A 25,005-nucleotide genomic window follows, 5' to 3' on the forward strand; every position below is an offset into this window, starting at 1 on the left:
AACAAAGCTGTTATTCTAGAAAAGTCAACACAGCACTCTTGTTTAGAAATAATCAATATTGTCATGCTGCATGGGGTGGTGGTGGTGTTTTGGTTGTGTGTGTGTGTGTATGTGTGTGTGTGTGTGTGTGTGTTGTTGTTGTTGTTGTTTTCTTATTGGCAAGTATGAGAGCCTTTGCTGCTGTGTAGGGCTGGTGAGCAGGCTTGGAGATCTTACACACAAAGGGCAGTTCTTTAGCATGACTTGCAATGGGACAGGCTCACAAACTCTGGGCCAGGACAGTTCATGTGCTCTCAAAATCTCATGGCCTCTTAGAATGCTGATGCTTTGTTTTAAATTTATTTATTTTATGTACCTGAGTGCTCTATCTGCATGTACACTTACATGCCAGAATAGAGCTTCGGAACTCATTATAGATGGTTGTAAGTCACCATGTGGGTGCTGGGAATTGAACTTAGGACCTCTGGAAGAACAGCCAGCTGCTGAGCCATCTTTCCAGCCCCCTAGAATACTTAGGGTAACGATGACAACTGGAGGAACATTTTCAACAATGCAAAAAAATATTTTCTCCCAAGTTTTAGGTTTTATTAAATTCCTAATTTCAGTATATTAGTACATTCTGTTTGTGTTTGGAAGAAGTAACACACATACCATTTAGATGAATAGTCCTTTGTTTGATGGAGTATGTACGAAATGCTCCCCACCCCAGGAAAGCAGCTTTCGAGATCCTTCCCAGCTCATGGGTGGACACCTGGTCTTAGCACAAAAGGTAGCTTGGCTTCTATTAGCCAGTTTCTTTGATAGAGCAATGAACACAGGTTCCTACTGCCTGGGACCTGCATCTTCTCACACAAAAGAAGCCTGGTCACAGACCTGTCTACCAGCCTGCTACTTTGGCACACTCTGGGGAACAGATGCCAGCGGGGACATTTCTTTTCAGGACATATCTTGTTCCTTAGGACTTCCCCCTGGGCAATGTCTTGGCATCCTTGAGCTGAGATAGAGTCGTATTTCCAAGCTTTCTTGGCACTGCGTTGTGCATTCTTGGTGGGCACGCAGTTCCATGCCCCAGGGACAAAACTTCTACTTTGGAAAAGCTGAAGTGCACTTTGGAAGGCTCTCTGAATATCCTAGCTCTCCATGTCTCTTCCTAGGATTAACTATTGACTCTGAAAACCATATTCTAACATAGATAGATAGATCCTATGACGGGCCAATATTTATAAGTTGTAAATGAGGGACACAGAAGTTACTTGGTTGGCCTTCAGTGTCAAACAAGGGTCCTGAATGTGAGTCACAAGCTTCTATGCCTGTGCCCTTGTCCTGTTTAGTTCAACCCAATGTGGAATTGCAGACATACACTTTCTCCCAGTCATGATGCAAACCAGAAACACTGATAATCTTCTTTGTTCCTGGATGTACACCAGAACTGCTTAAACATATTTCTTCAAAATGCAAAGCCCCAGTCACCATTTTGAATCACTTTCAGGGATTCAAACATATATACATATACATATATATGGTAGAAATTTTATACATACACACACACACACACACACACAAACACACACACACACACACACACACACACACACACACTCAATCAAGCTTCCCTGTGATTTGGTACAGCCAGATCCCAGCCTTTGTAAGACCTACTATTAAGGAAGCCTGATAGAAAGAATGAATGAAGCCCCTTCTCCTCCCTAGAGTCCGTGCCCTGCTCCTGCAGGCACCAGAGTGGTTGCACACTGTTGACTGTTTCAGAGGCAGAAGGAGTCATTTTGCTCCTGGAAAGGCTAACAAGCACGATAGAAGCAGTGTGCACCAAAGAGCCAGAGAACCAACTGCATTTTAGTTCTTCTGGATTTAATGAAAATGAAGACCTTTTCTAGGCTTGGGTGCCTTGGGAGACCCATTTTGCTATTCCTTGGGCTCAGAGCTCCATCTATCAAAGCAAGTGTGATCGTTTTAACCTGCCAAAATGGCAGAAGATATAACAATTTTAAAGCCCCTGACATGAGAAAAAAAAGTCTCCTGTGTTCCTTGAAAGGAAAATGACAGACAACTCCAAAAACAAAACCCTTTTAAAATCCCCATCCCGCCCAGCCTTCATGTTGCGGTCAGGATCACTATCTCAAAGCAAAGCTTGCTGAAAGCACCAGCAGGCTGACCTCCACTCACATGCTGAAGGCGGCCTCCCGATGCTAGCTAGCTGAGAGGCATCAGCTTTGGGCTCAACATCTAATGCAATAAAGGGCTCAGACACCCCTTTCTTGTGGTATTTCCAGTCCTGTCTGTGGAAACTCTCTCCTCAACCTGACCTTGTGTTCAGAGGTAGCAAATGGGTGAACTCAGCCCTTGGGTTCATGCTCGTGCCCATGACTAACACTTTATAGGAAGACGGCCATGCTGATTTGTTTAGTCATTATCTGTGGCTGCTTTGTGCTATGGTCATAGAGCAGAATGATTTCGACAGAGACCCCATAAGGCCTTACGGCTGGTAAATCCTAAAATAATTACTCTCTTGCCTTTCGTGGAAAGTTTTGTGAGTCTTGCCAAAGAAGCTCTCAGATATTTTCACCATGATCCACAATAAGGGCAGTTTACCAAGAGAAAATACATGTGCATGTGTAGACTTATGCATACACAGAGATTTTGGCAAGCAACATCTGAACTGTGTTGCTTTCTCACAGTTTCTATTCCTTAAAGCAATCGATGATATTATAGTAATCTCATGATTCATGTTTGGAAAACACAACTCTAGAAAGGAGGGAAATTGACTGCTTACAAAACATGCCCCTGTTCTCCCCCCCCCCCATCCATTGGCTTTCTGACATTGTGCCATCTGGCAGGGCCTTGGTCTTTCATGTCTGTGTTTAAAAATCTTCCCCATTCTTCAAGCCCAAGCTCACCTTCCATCTCTGACAAAAAGCATGCTTTAAACTTCCAGCCTAATGCATTTTCTCTGTATCTCATCTTCTAAAGTGCATTCTCTATGCCTCTCTACGACCTGCAAAGGCTTTGTAGACATCTTCTTGTCCTTAAGGTTATGGTCTTCATCACTTTATACTCAACAGATCACCTACTATGTTTTACAATTGGGAAACAATTAATAAATGTTTATTAAGTTGAAATATGTAATAAGTTGTCCTAGTTGCTTTCTGTTGTGATAATAAAATACTGACCAATAATCAACTTAAGAGGGATAGGCTTTATTCATCTTACAACCTCCAGGTCATACTCTGTCACTGAGGGGAGTCAGGGCAGAAACTCAAAACAGGAACCTAGAGGCAGAAACTAAAGTAGAGGCCACAGAGAAACACTACTTATTGGTTTGTTCAACTCCTTTCTTACACAGCTGAGGCCCACCTGCATAGGGATGGCACCACCCACAGTGGACTGGCCACCCACAGTGGAATGACAACACCCTTTAGCAATTGATAAAATGTTCCACAGATATATCTACAGGCCAATATGATCAGAGCAATTCTTCGGTTAAGGTTTTATCAAGTTGTCATATACTAGCCATCACATATAGGTACAGCATGGCTTATATATGTAATATTTTTATCCTCTTAATTATAAAGCACAAGGTACATTGTAAGCATTCTGCAAATGTGTATGAAAATAAAGGAGAAGGGATTACTGGAACACCAGTTTCCATTCCAGTTGCTGTATTTGTGCTATTTTACTAGCAACTGAGCAGAATTACTACATGTAACATACGATTTCTGATCTTTTTTGGTCTCTGGTAGAAGCATGCAGAACACTAGAGGAGCAGGACCAAAGTTCTACTTGTTAGGCATCCACAGAGAAGGACTTAACAGCCATGGTTCTATCAGGCAGAACTGTCAACAACCCATTTGGGTTCAGACAGTCATATTTGAGAAAGGTTGCTATGGTCTCTTTCCACCCAAGGAAATAAAGAGCATGCTAGCCTTCTTGGGTTGTTGATGATAATTCTACTGGAGTGCAATTCGTTTTGATAAGAGAAGAAAATATCCCAAGAAAAAGGGTTCCTTTATGAACTTGGCCTACAAGACTGCCATTATGACCATTTAAAGTGGGTTTATTACAATTTGTTTCGGCATGGCCAAATAACACTTCTTCTTAGCAGTTCAAGTATACTTTGATATGGGGAGCTCAATAGCTTTCATTACATTTGCATAATAAAGAGGAGAAGGGATATGTTAGTGTATCTCTAAGTTCTGAATCCAGCAGCCATTCCTAAGGAAGCTGCAAGGGAAACAGAAATAGAAAGAGATAATCACCTAACGCATCATAGCAATTGTACAAATTAAAAAGTATTGATAAAAATAGTTGCTGAAGATTAGATTACAAAAACTAATTGCTATTGACTCTAATTTTGAAGAAGATAATTATGGAATAAGATAATATAAAATAAGAGGTATCTGGATTTGGGGGAAAAAAACCCACCCAAAATGATTATATATTTGACTAAGCACCAGAAAAACAACTATGATAATTTATAGTTTTTGGAAACTAAAGCACTAAAGTTAATAACAGAATGTGCTATAACAATATCAGTAGTAATAGCCATGCGTGCTTTTCTGGGTAAGCACTAATTGGCTCAGAAAAAAATGAGGATAGGAATGTGGAAAACTCAAACATGCAAAGCTCAACAGAACAAGCAACACAAATCTTAAAAGACTTTTAGGTTAGGGTGGGGCTAAGTGGCATAGCCATTGCCTAACATGTGCGAAGTCCTGAGTTTGGTTGCCTGCAAACACTTCCCCAAATGCTAAAAGAGACTTAAGAAATGTATTAACCAATTACACTCTTCGATCTTTAGGTTCCTAATAGGAGGAAACTATTGAATGGGGACTAAAATGGATAACAGAAGAACGTACTAAGAAATAGCTTTTGCAGTTCTGTTTCTGCACCCTGATTGTAGAGAAGTCTGTAAAAGTCTTGTAAAAAAAAAAATCTTACCAATGAGAAAAGACCAGGAAATCTAAAGAATTTTCCTGAACTCCTTAGAGATCTGCCACCACAAGGCAAAGAGGATTGTGAATTCTAAATAGCGACAAGCCATTCAGCACAGACGGGACATGGGCCTCACCTTTGAAGAACAAAGGAGAGAGAGGGAACCGCTATGTATTCAGAAGTCACTGGGAGTTTACAAAATGCTGAGCAAAGCAAGTGTAGGTTGTGGTGTTGTTAAAAATCACTTGGGGTCCCAGATATAAGAGGAAACACCTCCAAGCTCTGTGCTTCAGGCCTTCCTGGTTGATTCAGAAGGCCCAGGATATAGAGGGAGACACAGTGGTACAAACACGTAGGATGGGCCGCATCAAGCCCTGGCTCCTTCTCTCAAATGAAACGGGTTGAAAACCTTCACTCCTCACCCTAAGTGTCTAGGAGAAGCTCTGTCACTGTTGTATGAAGGACGAGGGTAAAGATACACCCGCTCCTGTAGAGAGAGCAATAAGCCTTCCTGGGCTCACGACTCACACATCCATGCTACGGGAAGGGCGCTGTGTGGTGAGAGAGCACTGCTTGTGTCTCAGGCACGCAGTGCCTGCCGCAGCCTGAGAATGAAAACAGAGCATTTAAAATATAGAAACAAGCAAGCTCCCTGCAGCGTCTCCCCCTCCACAGTGAGATGTCCTACCTCTACAACAATTTCAGGCCTGTGGCACTCTCAAGTTTATAATGTAAACAATAAAGCCCAAACCCTACTCAACTACTGCCTAGACAAACTCAACCTTCCATATTAACTGGCCTGAAGAAAGAGTTGTGCCGTCTTCTGGATTCAAGTACTATTTGGCTACATCCGTACTGTTTTCATCCATATACTTTGGGTTAAAATCTATGAGACCCACGAAAAGCAAGAAAAGGCAAATAGTTGTCAAGTGGTAAAACAATCAATAGAACTAGAGTCAGAGATGGCCCTGCTCTCAGCCAAGTCTAATGGAGAAGATCGACAACTTAGATGGATAGGCACTTATCCTGAGGATATGGAAGCTATTTTAAAAATAAAGGTAACTTATAGGAACAAAAGGCAAAGTCAGATATGCTGGCACACCCATCCCAATACTTGAGAGGCAGAATCAGAAAGACTGAGAGTTCAAGGCCAACTTGAATTACATAGTGAGGCTCTATCTCAAAAAAACAAGGCATCTTACAGCATCAGAGTTCCTTCAATAACCTTATAATCATATTGGAAACAAAGGGAAGAATAGATACATGTAAAGATTAAAAATAAAAAATAATTTTAAAGTGAAGGCAGGCAGAGGTATAGGACTGTACACAGAAGAATAAAGATACAAAATATAACAGAATTTGTAGAAAGATGCAAAGCAATGGAGTGATATCGTAAGGCATTAAAAGAAAGAATTTTAAACATTTAACAGACAAGGGCACCGTGGTTATACGCTGTTTCCAATGAGGTGTTATGTTTGAAAATTCCCACTAAAATATTCAGGAATAACAAGATGAGCTCTGGGGGGGGGGGGGAATGTTGTTTCTTTTTCTTCTTTTTAAAGATTTATTTTATGTATGTGAGTACACTGTCGCTGTCTTCAGACACACACCAGAAGAGGGCATCGGATCCCATTATAGTTAACTGTGAGCCACCATGTGGTTGCTGGGAATTGAACTCAGGACCTCTGGAAGAGCAGCCGGTGCTCTTAACCGCTGAGCCATCTATCAGGAAAGGTGACTTTCTTTGTGGAGAGTGTAAGGAAATCCATGTAGACGATTAATTTTAAAAAGAGAGGGAGGGGCATGGTGGCACCTGCCAAACATTGAGGACTTAATGGCAGGAAGATAAAAATTCAAGTTTGAGTCCAGCCTGAGCTATATAGTGAATTCTAGACTAGCCTCCGCTAAATAGAAAGACCTTGTCTTAGAAAGGAAGAAAGAAAGAAAGAAAGAAAGAAAGAAAGAAAGAAAGAAAGAAAGAAAGAAAGAAAGAAAGAAAGAAAGGAAGGAAGGAAGAAAGGAAGGAAGAAAGAAAGCAAGCCAGACTTGGTGATATACACCTTTAATGCCAAGATTAAAGATACACTCACTCCTGTAAAGACAGCAATAAGCCTTCTTGGGCTCACAAGAGAGTTCTGTGAGTTTACAAAGCTAGTTTCAGGACAACAGGGCAACACATAGAAACCCTTGTTTTGAAAAACAAAATTGAAAAAAATAAAGCAATGTACAACATATTGAAACACAATTCTAGCTATTCTGGAGGCCAAGGTCACATGTTCAAAACTGATTTTATTGTGAGACTCTATCTCAAGTAAAATTTAAAAGGTCTAACAAAGTTCAGACCTCAGTACTAAAAAATTAAATTATTATCAAATAATAAACAATAATCAAATAACAATAAAGACTGACCCTTGAAATGGAGCGGTGTGACTAATATGATATTTCGTCTATATTTGTCATTTTCAAATGAACTTCTTTTTAAAGAGAGGGATATCTTTAAAGATATCCAAAAGAGGTGAATGTGTTGCTACATGGTTTCACTGGGAAACCTACTGGGTTTCCCTGGTTTTTCATATTTTTTTTTGGCCTCTAAGTCATTCTTCCTTCAGCCTTTGATGCACAGGAAGATTATTTACAAGTCTCCAATAGGTTTGCAGAATTTCAGCCACCCTCAGCAGTAACATCAGCCCAGCCAAGCCTACCAGTGCCGAAGCTCTCCTCTCCACACAGAGAGCATCGTCCGGAGTCCATCAGATTTGAGAAGAATCTCCATCCAGCAGGGGTCTCATACACAGGAACCTTCATTGATTTAGCCACTCTGGAAAAGGAAATTTGAGGCAACTATTAATCCACACGTCTGATTTCCTTTATTTCTTCAGCTCACTAGGAAATCTCATGATCTGCTAAATCATGTCCTAACTGTGTTTCAGAACAACTTGAGTAGCTGGTGACAGTTCCTGAGCCATGTGTTAGAGAGAAAGTAGAATACTGCAGTTCTCTCAACTTTGCTTTCTCTGTAATACAATATATACAAAGTCAATGTATGAAGTGTTCTAATATGTGTCCCTAGAAAGGTTCTTTGTCTTTTTGCCAAGAGTCTGCTTAAGATAAGGGAATCTAAATTAAGACAGCATTTATGCACAGACACTTAGGAGTTGTTTGACAACATTTACTCAGTGTGAATCTCCCTATACCCGATGAAACAATAATTCAACTCTAGAAATGATTCGTAGTAGACACTATGGTTCACTGCTCATGGGCACATGATCAACCTATACTGTGCACATGCACACACAATGTACACAGACAGACAGACAGACACATCCACACCCACACCCACACCCACACAAACACACACACACACACACACACACACACACACACACACACACACACAGTCCTAAATAGTTTATGGCTGGAATCTTCATTTGCCAGCAGGCCAATGGCCTCCAGGTCACAAACATGGCTCTCTTTCAATAAGACATGGTCAAACAGTAGTCAAGGGGCCACTGTTAGGTCAGCCCCATTAGCGACTGGCTTATGTGGAGTAGTCAAAGGTCTGTCATTCTTCCTCATTTTGGTACACCTCTGGGAAGTAATTTCAGTTCCAGGGCTCCTTGGGTATTGGCTGAGGCATTTTATATAGTCATATGTCTCTCTGTCAGATCTCTTTCCTCACTGTCCCCCACCTAGAGTTTAGATATATCCCCATTGCATGTTCCCTAAGTGCCCACATGTTACGGCTTGGTCCTCAGCTCAGCACTATTAGACATTGTGCAAAACATTAAGTAACATTCAGTGGGAGGTTTGGGGGTCACTGGGAACACACCCTCAAATGGACTGCAGGATGTTGACCTCATCCTCTGTCTCTGTCTCTCCTTTTGACTTTTCATGAGGTGATCAGTTTCTGAATCCACTAACATAGGCTGCACCACTACAGTCCTAAGGGCAACATGGCCCAGTAACTACGGAATGAAACCTCTAAAACCAGCACAAACCTGTCTTCATTCTAAGTTGACTGCCACAGGTATTTTGTTACAGTAGTAGAAACCCAACTAGCATAGTGTTGATTGTGGATGCAACTTTAATCTTCAAGGTAGAAAGGAAAAAAACTTCCTACAAGTGAATTTCTTTTAGAACCATTGCCTGGAGACCCCAGGGTGTGGTGTTACTCAACAGAGTACAACACAGATGTGACAAGACTGATCAATCACCATTTATAATAACAGAAACATTTTAATTATATGTCCTAGGGGAATGGACAGATAATGTGATATCAAGATGGCTATTGGTAGTTGTCATATTGGTTGGATTAAGAGACACCTAGAAGATTAAGGAAGCATGCCTTTGGGCAGGATATGAAGGTGTCTCCAGAGGTGAAGAGGTCACACTGGTTATGACATAATGGTGAAACGCACTGATAGATTTATATTTCAAGTAGACTGTTTAGAGGTAGCAGAACTGAGCAATATGAATCCTAGATGGAGGAAGAAGGTCACATGACTCAGGCCTTTGGGAGCCATATTGTTAGCCTGCTTGCTGGCCATCATGGCAGCCACTACCACATATTCCTGATGTCATGATATTCTGCTTCACCCCAGCCCCAAAACGATGGCTCTAGACAGCTTGAACTGAAGTTTAAACTTTGACCTAAAAGGAATATTTTCTCATTTCAAGTCACTTTCTCAGGAATTGAGTCATGATCATGAAAAGCTTATAAACATGAATATGGACATGCCATTAAACAAAAAACATTGTGTTATCTAATGCCCTGAATGGATCTCATCAACATAGAAAATGAAGCCCCGGAACAAAGGAATCTGTGTGCCTGTTCTGTAATGCTTAGATGCTCATTCAAAGGATCTAGCTTATCTCCTTTTCATTTTAAGAAAAATATATAATCATATTTACATCCTGAGAGGAAGATCTTCTCCAAACACCTTAGAACAAAAGGCTGCTAATTACGTGGTCAAAGAAGGAGAAATAAATTACAGAGAAGCCTGAAGGAGCACATAGGAAATCGGGGCTCACAATGAACCTAACAAACGTAAACACACGGGAGTGCCAAAGAGAATGTACAACACAGGGAAGAGCTGATGGTGAGAGAGAAGGGGGTGGGCGCAAGGACACATGATCTTTGGTCAAAAATACTCTTGTGGGTTCAAAGCCAAGTTGGCAAGGAGGGGAAAGGATTTCCCTGGTTCCCACCCTTCCCAATTAATCACTGTCAGGGGGGCACCAGGCTATGGCCGCCCATGGATTGTAAAGAAGCAGATGCATTTGTAACCATGAGCTGTAGTTGCGGCTGTGCAAGCTGAGACAAGATGGGTAATTGAATTCCAGGACCTTGAGCATAAAGTGATTGTGTCTTGGAGTCAGAAAGGGATTCCCATCCCTACCCCCTACCCTGAACTTGGGACTTGCCCCAAGCATAACACAGACAGCATGCATTAGACCTCCAGTTGGCAGGAAGCCCCTAGAGTCTACAAGTCCTTATCACAAGAGCTGAAAATGGAGCTGCTCGTACTGCCTCTCCCTGACTGCTGCTACCCATATGCTGGGAGCAAACTCTGCCTGTGGAAGAAAGGTCTGCCTGAGGAAGCAGAGAGTAAGAAGACAGTCAGGGCTACAAGTCTTCTACCCGGGGGAATGAACCCTGGTAGCTAAGAGAACATGCCGCATTGTCTTTGCCTTAGCCAGGGTTTGTGGATGTCCAAGAAAATGGCTTCCAGATGAACGCACTCTCAGCCCTACAGCGTCTCCCACAATCCTCCTTGTATTCTGTGCTCCTGAAGACCTGAGCTCTTCTCTATTTTCCAGAGATGCTCCTGCCTTTTGGTATTGTTGCGTAGTGCTTAATCCTTCTGTGTCATTCATTTAACTCAGATTAACCGTCTGTTTCCAACCTCTGTCAAAATCTCTCTAAAGTGATCTGTCATCTGAAAGTCTGTGCTAAAATAGAATGCCCAAGACTGGGCAATTTATAGAGAACAGAAAAGTTATTTCTTGTAGCTCTGGAGGGTGGGGGATGTCCAAGAGTACTGTGTCTACATTTGGCCTGGTGAGGTGTTTCTTGCTATGTCTTCATAAAGCAAAATATGGGAGAGCAAGCTTGCCACCTGCTCATGAAGCCTGTTTCAGAAGGGTTGTAAATTCATTAACAAGGAATGAGCCCTGCCTCGCCATCTTTCTTCCAAACCCTGCTTCTTTATCCTCTTGCCTCTCAACCCCTGGGCTCTGGAGGGATTAGTTTTCAACATGACTTCAGAAGGGATCAAAGCCTCTTGAGCAAACCCAGCTGATTTTATAATCCTGACACAAGAAAGTCGTAACAGATTTAAAGGTGACAAGATCTGGGTGCCTTTGCCTATATCCAAATATCACCTTTCATAAGAACCGATGGGAGCATATCCTATGTTCTGAATCCTTGGCCCTCCTTTAAAAGCCGTCATCTTCAAAGTCTAGAAGAAGGTATCTGAATCGCACATGTCCAACGAAGTTCTCAGGAACTTTCCACATTTTGAATTCCTATGAGCCTTTTTTTTTTACTTTTAAAAATTTTTATTTAATCCTTTTTTACACTCCAGATTTTATCCCTTTCCCAGTATACTCAGTATACTCTCTGACTGTTCCACATCTGTTTCCAACCATACCTCATCCCCCCCATCTCCATAAGGATGTCCCTACTCCCATATCTCCTTCCCCCCATCTCCACAAGGATGTTCCCCCTCCCCCACCTCCTACCCCACTAGACTTTCTGGGGCCTTCAGCCTCTTGAGGGTTAGGTGCATCTTCTCTGACTGAGTCCAGACCCAGCTGTCCTCTGCTGTATGTGTGTTGGAGGCCTCACATCAGCTGGTGATAGCCCAGTGTCTGGGCTTGATAGCCCAGTGTCTGAGAGATCTTGGGGGTCCAGGTTAATTGAGACTGCTGGTCCTCCTACAGGGTCTCCCTCCTCCTCAGCTATGAGTCATTTTTAGAAATTAAAAGTCTCCAAAGAAAAGAAAAACAAAACATAAAAGGTCTATACTTTATACGAGATGATATTCAAAGGACCCAATTAGCATATAAAAACTACTTGAAAGTGCATGCTAAAACCACAGTGAAGTATTACTACCCACAATCCTAGAGGAAGAGAACAGAACTGCCAATGCTGGAGAAGATAGGGGAACCGCATCACGGAGGGATACAGAGTCATCCTGACTGTAGTCCAACACAGTGCAGTGAAGTACATGCCATAGAACAGCAAGATTGAGTGAATTCCCACAATATAAACGAACAGAAGCAGTGATTGGTATTATGGAGTAAAAGAAGCCAGACAGAGGAATAATGCAGTATTCCAATTAGACATGATGCAAAATAGGCAAGGGAAGTCACTGGTGGCAGAAATCGGGGTGTGAGTCATCTGGGGGTGGCTGGAGAACAGTGGTGAGGCAGGCATGAGGAAGCTGGCTTCTCCATAGCAGTGGTTGGGGTGTGTGTGTGTGTGTGTGTATGTTATATTAAATTCCCTTAGACTACACACATTTGCATACTGAGCTTTTATTTACATGCATGTTTTACTTACATTTGAAGCTTAAAGCTAGGCATATTGGCACGACACTAAGGAGACTGAAGTAGGAGGGCCAGAAATTTGAAGCTGGCCAGCCTGCCTCTAATAAGTAAGATCCTATTTCTTTCTTTCTTTTTTTTTTGTTTTGTTCTTTTTTTTTTTTTCGGAGCTGGGGACCGAACCTAGGGCCTTGCGCTTCCTAGGCAAGCTCTCTACCAACCCAAGATCCTATTTCTAAAAGTTTATTTGTATGAAAAAAATCCCTCTGGAGTATTTAAGATTAGATGCATGTTTGAATTAGCAACATTTTCACACTCAAGCAAGCCCCCCAGACCCTGTTAACGTCCAGGTGGGCATGGAGCGTAGTCTTCAACTTAGTTCTTGGGCATCAGTACATGGATGTGTTCACTCCCAGATCCCTCTGCTGTCTGGCTCTGCTGTCTAGCAAAAGGCTTATATGAAATTATACTTTAAAATCTCTTTTAGAGGAAGTCTTCCCAATTCATAAATGTGTACGAGACTGAGTTCATCTAAACCTGGTTTTCCTGATAGCAATCACCCCTACCTCCTTTTCTTTTTTTGCTTCTGATAAGAAACCTTGAACACAGTAGTCAAGAACACTGGCATTGAGCTGTCCTCCAAAGCCTCCTAATCATAATCTAAAGTCTACTCTTAAACCAATGTTATTGATGGGCCCATTCACACACTTAAGGAAAACAAACACAAAACATTGAGCTGTCCCACTAAAGTGACTGCTGGCATTTTTTCCAAGCACATGTAAACAGTGTTGTGTGACCTGGGTCCCTTGGTGTCTCCGCATCATCTAAACCTCAAAACTCTCAAGTGGAATGATCCTTGCCACCTGCCTGATCAGACAGGCTGTGAGGATCAGATGAGACAGTACCCCACAAATGGGAGTACTCTCTCAACTATTGAACGGCCTCTGGAGCTACAGCATTATCTCTTTTCTCAGTGTAGGATCTCTGTTAACCCAAAGGAAGACGACTTATCCCCCGAGGATGTTCAAAAGGCAAAGATTGAGATAACAGAGCATCTCTTGTCCCTCCTACTTGTAGGTGCTGACCATATAGAGCAATGGGGAATTCCCAGCCCAGGGGCCTTTCATGCGTCCTCTTGACACTTCTGCATATTCATTTTATGTCTGTGCTGTGGGACACAGGAGAGGACCCTTCCCTGTCATATTATAAAGTGTCCAGAAACACAAAGCAGGCAGATTTCTGAAGATCTTGGCATTACTTGAAAGAAAAAGAATAATAATCTCGGCTTTAGAAAACTGACCCAAGAGCCAAGAAACTAAGTATGCAGAATTCAAACAACCAAGGGCTTATTCTCTATTGACCAATAAGAAATCAGGATGCCTCTGTGTGGGAAACTAAGTTCACATTAATAGCCCCGGTGCTTGAGCACATTGGTGTAACCACCTGGTTCTTATTGGCTTTAAATAATAGTTTAAAAAAATGACCTCAAAGCTGAAACTGAGAGAATGTTAGCTCTGAGTTTTCCGGCTAAGCAAGAGGTGGGTAAGAGACAATTGTCCCGTGTCCTTCTGACTCCTATGAAATTGGAGTAAGAAGAGAGGAAAATAAATCATTTCATTTGTCTTTCCTTTTGCTCTGTGTTTTCTGACTTCCAGGGACCCCTGGCTGAAGCTATTTAAAAAGCATATTTAAGTCGGAAGACTTAAAATCGGCTCTTTTGCCTCTTGAGAACTAACAAGATAGCTCCAGCCCGGGAGAGAAGTCATTTCAGTACAGCAACGCCTCCTGGGTTTGTAGAAAAGGTGATTTTCTCCTCTTCTGGATTCTATTAGTATCTTTTCCTAAATGGTACCCTGGAGGTCTATACAGTCTACACTGTAAGCCGGAGAGAAGAGACAGGAGAGAGGAGACACCTTGGCGCTGGGTAAAGTGACTACAAAGAGATCTTTACACAGATGCTCACTGTACTGGGAGAGGAGAGCAGGGAAAATTAGCATTTGTATAAGGCTGTACCACCAGCCTGTGAGGACAGAGTGACCCGGGAGGGAGCAGTCTCCATTGAAATGTCCTGGGTTCTTCATTTTTCCCAAGGCAAACATCTGCTCAAGCTTCTGATGCTTCCTATGGAAATCAGCTTCGGCGGGGCCACAGAGACCCTGGAATCTGTCTCCCTCGTTCTATGAACCCAGGCTCTTACCTAAACTCAATCACTTAAGGCAGAATCTGGCAGAACAGCATTTGTAATTTAGCTCCATGGATGACTGGGAGCGAGTCTGTCTCACTTGTGAGATGTTGAGGGAACCAGGTGGAGAATATGTGTCTACTTAAATAAGAAGGAAGCGTGATAATTAAATGTGCAATTAGAAATTACAAAACTTTTCCGTCCCGCCAGAGGCACACAAGGAGAGGATAAGCCGTAGATTTAGAAAAGACACTTGCAATGCAGGCTGAGAATGTATCAACTCACTAAAATACTGTAAATCAGGGAGAACATCTCAAACAGCCTGTGCAGTTCACAGGAAAAAGAATGATTGGCCAATCTGAAAACATACAGTAAATCAAAGGGCAATGGTCAGATAACATTTCACACCCACAAAACCCACAAAACAAAGGGGAAGGGGAGGGGAAGGGGAAGGGAAGAGGAAGGAGGAAGAGAAAGGGGAGGGGGAGAGGGGAAAGGGGGACAGGGAGAGATGGGGGAGAGAGGGAGGAGGGGAGGGGGAGAGGGAGAGAGACAGAGAGAGGGGGAGAGAGAGAGAGAGAGAGAGAGAGAGAGAGAGAGAGAGAGAGAGAGTTGTAGTTCACGGGAAATCAGAATCCCAAACTGTCAGCAAGGATACAGTTGTTTGAGAGTTTTTAATAGAATCGATCATGTTCTATCATCCAGCAAGCCCACTGCTGAGTGACTCTCTAGAGAAACGTAAATGCATGCTCAAAGGTGTCTCTTCCAGCACCATCCCGGGTGAGAAATAAGCCAGATCGGAAGCAATCTTGCTGTCCATCCAGCAGGAACCCGATGAACTGTGGTTTATTCATGCCACAGTGCACAGATGGAATGAATCAGGAGTCCTGAGGTCCAGAGGGCAAAAGGGTTCAGAAAAGAAATGGTGCTCTGTTTCCCAGCATCATCGCAGACTTTATCTTCCAATACCCCCTCTCCTCAACAATCTGAGCAGAGGGCCCAGTGGGATAGCATCCCTACTCTTTAGTAATGGCTTTCGGAGATTTGCAACTCTGAGGAATCTTTTTTTTTTTTTAAGGAATTATTCAGCTACAGAAAGAGATCCAACCCTGTCTCGCTGAACATCATCTGGCTCATCGAAGCAGCCAGGATCTCCCAATGCCACCATAGCCACACACACAGGCACTTGGAAGATCTACCTGTCCCACAGCTGTGCCTGTCAGGCCAGTGAGCAAGTCCAAACATGCTAGAATGTGGCCGGCTCTGACTAATTAGCTTGGGTGTATCCTGAGAGATTTTGTGCCTTCCTCTGGCATGGATAGAACTCAAGCCCCTTCCTACTTTAAATCAAACATTTGTTGTGTTTTTTTTCCTGTGTACTTGTATTAGAAACAGGTAATTCCCGCCCTTCCTCCTGCTAATCAGCCCAGTGACCTCGTGAAAGAAATGCACCGTGTCTGTATCTGATTCCTAACTGAGGCTCACGCTCAGCTCCCTGTCCTGCTCCTCCTTAGACATGAAGACTGAAAATTCCTAAGGGCCCAAACTTTCCAATTTCCATGAGTTCCCGTGCCTGTGGCACGGGGCCACAGACAGAGCATTAGTTGACCCTAAAGGTCCCTCTGGGAGCGAGAGGCAGCTGCCTGCTGAGCCCAGAAGGCCTCGAACTGAAAGACCCCCTCCTAAACTAAACACTCATCCCATCAAATTACTCTGATCTGGGTCCTACTAGGTGACTCAAGCTGCTGTTTCTCTTGAAGCCAGACCAAGTTACCAGGCAGCCATCTCCAATCAAGGGATGGTTTGAGGCTCGGCCTACCTTCCCTGGTTTCTTCTGTCCCTTGGGATTGGGTTTTAATTTTGCCAGTGAGTATCAGGGAAGGTCAGCCCACATTAATTCTGCCCTAATGTTATCCTTAAAAAAAGATTTTGTCTAATGAGTCAGAGTTCTACAGAAAGTAACTGTTGGAAGAACTGATGACTTTTTTTGTGGGAAAGAGTTGGGCACTAAAAGGCACTGCTGTGTGAGCAAAAGGAACAAGTAAGCACGCACTGCCTGCTCAGTCATGTCCAAATGCCTTGGATGAGAGAGACATCTAGTCCTCTTCCAACTCCATTTCTTCCTGGTTTTGTGAACTTTGCTAAGATAGTTGCAGTCAGTAAACTCAGCTTTCCTACCAAAAAAGTAGAATAGCAATTCATCCCCTTGCTCAGAGAGAATCGAGCGGAAGGATACCCGGCAAGCCCTGGACTCCGCAGAACCATCCGCAATAGTGATGAGCATTTTGCCGCTTCCAACCTCTGATGCTCTTCTGATGGGGCTTCCCTCAATCTTGCTGCTGTACATGTCATTTATCCTTTGTCTTGGTGACAGTCCCAAGAAGAAGAGATGACACAACTCCAGGAACTGCTCACATAGTGTGCAGAGAGGAAAAGTCCAGGAGAAAGCCACTTCCCCCGGGCAGGTACCAGAAAGGATACATCCTCTTACCCAAAGAGTTATAACTAGAATCTAAGGGCTATGCCTGGCACAGGCCAGGACCGTCAGAAAGGCTTGTTGCCAGTGGATGGGAATCTGTAGGGAGAGAAGTAATTGTCTGACCACATTCTCTTCTGCCAGACATCTGCAGTGTTCCCACTTAGCCAACCTTAACTGCAATCTGGAGAAAACAAGAGTCTATAGGTAGTACATACCATCCGTCCAGAAGACTGGACAAAAGACTTGAAAAAAAATGAAGATAGTAGCTTGTGACAGGAAAGCATAGGGAATAATTTAAGAACCTAGGACTCCACTTGGTTTGAGTGTTGCGTATACCCTCCCATTGAATAATGTACTTTGCAGCCTGAGACCCTTACTATATGGACTGTTTACACCAACTCTCTGAACAATGCATCTAGCAATCTGTTAGCAACGTAGGACCCCCACCTGCTTTCAGGTGCATACATATTTTTCTCTGAACAGCGAAATAGGTTTCTCTTTCCCTCCTACCAATCATCAAGAATTCCTCTTTCGTTTCTATTCGGATATACTTCAGAATATATCCACGAACAATCCAGCCTTGACTAATTTGGAGTGCATGCTCAGTAAGGCAAAGTTTGTCCTTTGAGTGATCTTTTGGTGGGGAAAAAACACTGTTTACCATTGTATGCCTATACATGACTGAGAATAAATATGATTAGAATCAGATGCATCATGGGATGAAAAATATACAGTACACAGAGGCTTTCATCATTTAAAAATTTCAAAGCAGAGAATTAACCAGCCAGATGACTTAGTGGCTTAAAAGAGCACAAAGACCGAAAAGTGCAATCTCCAGGTCCCACGTGTAGAAGGAGAGAACTGGGGGTTGGGGATTTAGCTCAGCGGTAGAGTGCTTGCCTAGCGAGCACAAGGCCCTGGGTTCGGTCCCCAGCTCCGGAAAAAAAAAAAAAAGAAGGAGAGAACTGAATCTGAATCCTACATGTTGTCCTCTCTCTCTCTCTCTCTCTCTCTCTCTCTCTCTCTCTCACACACACACACACACACACACACACACTCAAACACACATTCACATGCACACACAAGTACACACTCATACATGCGCATGTGCACATACACACACACACTCATACACACACATTCACATGCACACATGAGTACATACACATGCACATGTGTGCACACACATACACATCTGCACATTCACATGCATGCATGAGCACACACTCACATATACATATCTGCACACACATAAATAAAGAATCTATGCCATGTCCCTACTTCTCCCAAAGTCTATAGAAGGAACCCTTGAACAATGACCACGGCCCTCCAGTACTCCAGGGTCCTAGGTTGCTAACAGCTTGCTAGATCCATGTGTCTAACTGTTGATCTTCATAGTTTATTTCTTTCTGATCTGAAATATCGCTTCATTTTAAAATGGCTTCCTTGATACTTGGCAAATCTTCTGTGAGCCTTTATTTCAGTTTCTTGAAGAAGAGGCTGAGAACCTGGAAATACCCTGTGTGTCCCTGGTGACAAGCTCTCCCCACTGCTGACTGGCTGTTTCCTCATTTTCTAGCTTGATCTAGCCAATCTCTTCTTTTGTTGCCTGACAAACCCAGCTAGGAACTCATTTGATCCCCTCCCCCCATCTGGATGGCCTCGGAAGGCAACTGCTGTGGCTGGAAAAGGCATTTGTTCACTTCCAGAAGACATCACAGGAGCCATCAGAACACAGCCTTGGGTGTAAAACAAGATTTACATTCCTGAGCCCCTTAAAATGCGAGCATGTGTAGATGCACAGGATGACTAGAAGCTAAGGATAAATCTAAGCAAGTCTCCAAACGTCACGAAGTTTGGCTGCAAACATTAACAATCACAATGCTCTTATATACAATGAGTGTGTCGGTCAGTTTATCTACCGAAGCCAGCACTATGGTTCAGTGTGAAATAGCTCAAACATCTGGTGAAGCCTCTCTCCCTGTACAGAGTAAGAAGCAAGCATTCACCTCACTGCAGCGCTTAGAAGAACAGCATGTACTTCTCACAGAGCACCCTACGGGGCTGACAGTTTGACTCAGCACATGTTGAAAAACACTGGCTCAAATGAACCCAGAATCCATCCTTTATATGAATATGACGCCAGTGTGGTTTGAAAGGATTTCACTCCCACTGAACCCTTATGAAGACCAAGAAGAAAAAACATGTCAAACTCTGTTCCTTTACCTTGGGGATCATAAGCAATTTGCTTTTACCAAAGAAGTTTAGGAGAAAGGGGTTGAAGGGAATTCCAAAAGCAGCGAGCCCAACCTCTAGTCCTGAACTTCAAGAAACTCTGAGCTCAATGGAGAAACCAGACAACAGGAGAGTCTACCCTTGGCCTTGCCAGTGCAGATACCGTGACCAACACAAGAGACAGCAAAGCTCTCTAGTATCTGAGTGACCTTGGCAGTCTAACCCTAAGGTGAGACCCCAAGACAGTAGCGTAGGGTGAGGAAGAAGAGCAGCTGCTCATAGATCTGGTGACTGTATCACCTACAGCTGACACAGATCCTCTCAGTGGGCCTAGCTGTCAAGAGACAGCTAGAGAGACAAGGACCAAAATAGGTTGGCCAGAATACAGAGTTCTTAAGGCTAATGGACAAAGTAGATGCTCCTAGGAAAATAAGAAGGCCACTCAACTGTCCCATCGTCCTTGAGACCTAGCAGAAGAGTTTGTATCTGTGAAGTCCCGTTCCTATTGGGAACTTAGGGAGAATGTCACTATAGGGCAAGAGCAGGGAGATTTTCAAGAACTTACTGCCAGGAAACAAGCCAGCCTATTGGTGGAAGGAAGCATAAAACAGGTGGAAACACATGCAGAAATATCAGGGCCTCTGTCTTTGAGAACAACTATGTATGGAGACAAGTAGCTCCCTTCCAGTCAAGATCCTGTACCTAGAAGAGAGAAGGAAATGATGGATCACTACTCTAGCAGACCAGAACTAGAGCCTAGACAGTGCCTCGAGACTCCTCCATTATAGCTTCAATACTGGTGCCTCAACAGGCCTATGCATTGAAGACTTGGCCTGAGGCCCACACCCTGCAGGGAATGGTGGAGATGGGCCTTGATAGACGGAAGCTGGATCACTGGAGCCACATCCTTATTGAGACCTTGGACTCTCCTCCTCTTCCTCTTCCTCCCCATCTTCCTCCTCTCCCTCTTCTTCCTCCTCCTCTTCTTCCTCCTCTTTCTCCCCTACCTAAGAACCCCACATTTGCTTTCCAACTACCATGAAATAAATAGGATACCTCCACTATGCAGTCCAACCATGAAGTATGGTGCCACCCCAGGCCCAAAGCAAGAAGGCCTACTGACCATGTACTGAAACCTCAGGAACAGAGAGACAAAATAGTCCTGCTCACATCTCAGGCATGCATTTCAGTGAAAGATGAATAACGCGCCTTTCTTCCAAGCCTCATTCCCAGCTCTCCAGCTGTATCGCACTGAGTTCCTTAGACCAGAAAACATGAAAACCATTTGCTAAAGCATTATAATAATTAGCATTCAAGTGTAGGGTACTCTCCCTGTGACCGCCTCATTGCTAAGTAGTACCCTTATAAGGGGTACATACAATATAGTTCTGTGGAGCAGCTCTTTACTGGTTTTAAGACAGAATAGAAGTGACAGCTTTCAAGCTCCTTCAGGGCATGTCTAGAGTAGAAAGAGAGAATGCCTTCCCAAGATGGCCATATATATCGTCATCTCTAAATGCCTTATAACCCTCTTCAAAAAACATTTAGGACAAATCATCCCATTTTCCTGCAACTGTATGGCCTGCTCAATAGCATTGCATTGTGGGAAATTCTATGAGGATAAATAAGTCTTTAAGTGTAAGAGTGAGAGAGAGAGAGAGAGAGAGAGAGAGAGAGAGAGAGAGAGAGAGCGTGTGTGTGTGTGTGTGTATGTGTGTGCGCACGCGCGCATGTGTATGTCTGTGTGCCACCCCACCCCATGTCATGTCACCCATTTTAAAACAAACCCCTGTTTCACATACAAATCTTTACTATTTGCTCCAAAAGCATCTTGAAAAGATTTCTGTAATTTTGCTTTTGAAGCGATGAACCTCCAAGTCACTCATTTAATTAACTGTTGGCAACAATCTCTTGTCCCTCGCGCACACTCAAGAATCCTTTCGGAATGAGGAAATGCAGCCTATAAATTATTTTCAAGTGTTATAATGAGTTCTTGAGTACTAAATTTAATAATAAAATGACATGTTGCATTTTTCATAGAGTCAGTTTGGGCAGTTAATCATGGGAGAGCTTCAGTTTTCTTCATTTTGGAGCTCATACATGGGATTGAGGCCATTTACACTTAAAGGCTCATGGAGAACAAAAGCCCAAGGCAAGAGACTGAGCATGGCAGTGAGGAGTAAATAATGGCCCTGGTGTGTTGAAGCATGTATATAGGTAGGTAGGTGGATATGTGGGCAACAGAGAAGGGCGTAACTCTCCTCAGAACTTTGGGTTTCCTCCCCTACAGTTGAAGGGCAAAGCTATTTCCTGGGCAGCACCATCCACACCACGTTCAGTAATTGCTATGCATTCTACTTGTTTCAGAAGACTCAACAAACCTGACCATTGCATTCCATAGTCTTCTCAGCCTGTTCCTTTCCTCTCTGCCAATACCCAGTACAATTAAAGATGCCTATCAGGAATACCAGACCCAGATGCAAGACTTCCTGGAACTGCAGCCTATTACTGAAATACTGGGCAAATTTTTCGAAAAGTCCAAAACGGTCAGAACAAAAGGAGGCCACTTTCATGAGCTAGGAAGATTGTCCAGTGAGTACAATCATTTTCTGGGCAAGGTCCTTTGACTTGAATTCAAGTCCCCAGTACCAAACGAGCCAGCTTGGTGGCTGCCATCACACCTCTAGGCTTACTGAGCATCCCCGTCTCAAAGAAATAAGACAAGGAGTGATAAAGTGGTACAGCCAACATCCTGTCCTCTGCAGTATGTAAGTATGGCATATATGTGCAGACATATGGTACATATGTGTACACATATACATCATCATCACCATCATCATCATCATCCACAACAACACCTTCAAAATAAACAAACAAATAAAGTTAAACAAATAAAATTATAAACACCATCCATCCCTTATGACGGTTAATATGGACAGTTAAAATGACAGGATCACCTAGGAGATACACTTCTGGCTTGTCTGTAAGAGTTTTTCTAGCTTAGGTTAATTTAGATGAGAAAACAACTCCCTAACTATGAGCAGAACCGTCTTGTGGGGTAGAGGCTCAGACTGAATAAAAAGGAGAAAGCTAGCTGAGCACCAGCGTTCATCTCTCTCTGCTTCCTGATTGCAGACGCAATGTGACCAGCTGCCTCCCACTCCAGTCCCGGTGACTTCCCTACCACAGTGGACTGTCACTTCAAACTGTGAGCCCAAATAAACCCTTGTTTCTTTAAATTGTTTTATCCAGTGCTTCTGACAAAGCAACTAATTGATTTGTAATGGGATTTTGCAGAAGAATGAAATAGAACAGTTGATTTTTTTTTTTTTGGCTCCAATCATGAAATCAAATGTGTATATCCAAAGAAGACAAGAGAATAAGCTGACCTTGCATAATGTAAACTTATATTAAACTTTAACACCATCCAGAGCCAATACAGAGCACCGGCAAGGAAAAGGTATTCTCACCATTTGTCAATCTGGAAGACACTGACGGACAGGGAGGGGTGTAGTCACCTGGCTTCTTGGAAGCTGGTGCTTCACACACTTTCTGAAGTTACACAAGTAATTCATTAAATGCAAATTTCAAGGCCCCTCTCCTGAGTAATTCTGGGTTATGTAGCTTTATTGGATCCAAGGAGTCTGGATTTCTGTTAAGTAGTAGCATTTCTTATTTGGGGGGCTTCTTCTAAAAAGGGTATATAATGCTGTGTTGAAGAAATTTATTGTCCTGCACTTATCCGGGGTGTGTTCCAAGGTACCCAGAGGATGTGGGAACTTTTAGAGATTGTTAGACCCTGTATAAGGTGTGTTACGGTTTTCCTATAAATGTGCACTTGTGGTAGTTTAGTGCATAAATTAGGTACAATAAGAGATTGGCAACAATAACTAATAACAAAATACAACTAATATTAAACAACCAATTGAAGAATTCAATTATGAAGAACTCAATTAGAAGAATAAAGAACATTCACTGCAGTCAGCCACCACTCACACCCTCCAAGGCCCAGCTAAGTGAAATAAGGGTTACTTGATGCACCAAGATGCCCTTATTCAAAAGGTAGCAGAGATGACTACTAAGTGAGTAATGGCTAAGTGCACACAGTAGACAAGGGGTGAATCATACACTGGGTAACCTGTAGGAAAAATATATTATTTACAGTAACAATTCCAGTACATATATACAACACGTGAGAAATCATCAGATGATATTAGCTGGTCTGTGGTTCAGACATAGTTACCACCCAGAAAGCCCACCATGTGATAATCAGGATTACGTAAGTAAAGAGTTGGACTCAACGTCTACACCAATGAAAAAGATGGTTTTCCCTTCCCTGGTGACTTCTCATGCACTGACTGAGGGAGCTGTCAGCACAGTGAGAAGACCTTGAGTCCCTTGGTTACACCCGATCACACAATCTGGCTGCACATTTCATGCTCCTGCGGACTCCAATGTGCCCCTGCATTTTAGTATGCCTTGGAATGCTGAAGTCTGTGTGGGTCATGATTATGGTACACAGTCAATATTCCACAAATGTAATTCAGAATTTTATAGGGGAACTTCCACTCTGGTGGGAGAAGGGGTACTCTTGTGGTCATCAAAGAAGGTGTCCCCACTTCAGGAGCCTGCTAAGATATGGCTCTGACAGAGGGGCATGTATGGAATGACTGTGTGGGCTCAGAACTCACCTCCAGCCATGGTTCTGGGCCCCCTAATTCCCCAGAGTTGCTGCTTGGGAGCCAGAAGTCTGTGACAGTGGAGTCAGCAGAGGGTTCCCTGGCTGTGCCTGGCACTGGTAGCAAGAGTGCCCTCCCTGGCAAAACACAACCTCAACTATACCTTCCCGGCTCCAAGCCTTGGTCCTCGATAACCAGGCCACAATGCTTCCCTCATTGGCCAATTGATTCTTAACTATCCTTTAACCTTCACTTCTGAGAAACAAACTCCTCTGAAGCCCAGGGTTATAGAGCTCAGTTCTGTTAAACTATAAACTAAAGTCACAGTTAAATCCCACCCCACAAGTGACAGATGTGGGGCCTTTGGGAGGTGGTTGGAAGAGGAGCCGTGTGGAAGGGATTCACACTCATTGAAAGGGGGTTGAAAACTGTCTTATTGTTTCTCCATACAGGGCATAGAAACAGTGCCATCTAAGAGGCAAGAAGAGGACCCTCACTGCACACTGAATCTTCTGGTACCTTAATCTTGGATTTCGCTGCCTTTAAAGAAGGTAAGGAATGAATTGCTGTTGTCTACAGGATGCTTAGTCTATGAAACTTTGTTACCATATCCCAACTAGATGAAGGCTTCCAGAATGGGAGATCACTCCCAAGACTCCCCTAAGACAACATGGTACCCTGCTACAGTTAAGCTTTTGGCTCTGCCATAACACTGTATTATAGATTCTCTCATGCTAGATAGTTCTGTGCATCTCCAGGAGCTCTGGACAGAAAAGGGTCTCAGCAGAGCAGTGCCATTGTTAAGGAAGCTGGCATGAGGCTCTTGGGTGCTGGGTAGAAGCCTCTGGTAAGACAGGCCTCACCACGGATCCCTAAACCTGGATGATTTTTAAGACTGTCCCAGAATCAGTGAGCATGGCATTTAAACACAC

The 25,005-nt window shown here is 43.2% G+C and overlaps 1 protein-coding gene across 2 annotated transcripts in view; it reads right to left on the reverse strand.

Moving 5' to 3' along the window:
• Nucleotides 1-25,005, reverse strand: part of Pgm5 (phosphoglucomutase 5) — a 187,761-nt gene that overhangs the window by 59,835 nt on the left and 102,921 nt on the right. For both annotated transcript variants that reach the window (NM_001191953.3, XM_063273533.1), the window contains exon 7: nucleotides 7,650-7,765. In NM_001191953.3, the coding sequence (NP_001178882.1) occupies nucleotides 7,650-7,765 (116 nt within the window). The remainder of the gene's footprint in view (nucleotides 1-7,649; nucleotides 7,766-25,005) is intronic.

This window comes from Rattus norvegicus, chromosome 1, assembly GCF_036323735.1.
Source record: "Rattus norvegicus strain BN/NHsdMcwi chromosome 1, GRCr8, whole genome shotgun sequence".
NCBI lineage: Eukaryota > Metazoa > Chordata > Mammalia > Rodentia > Muridae > Rattus > Rattus norvegicus.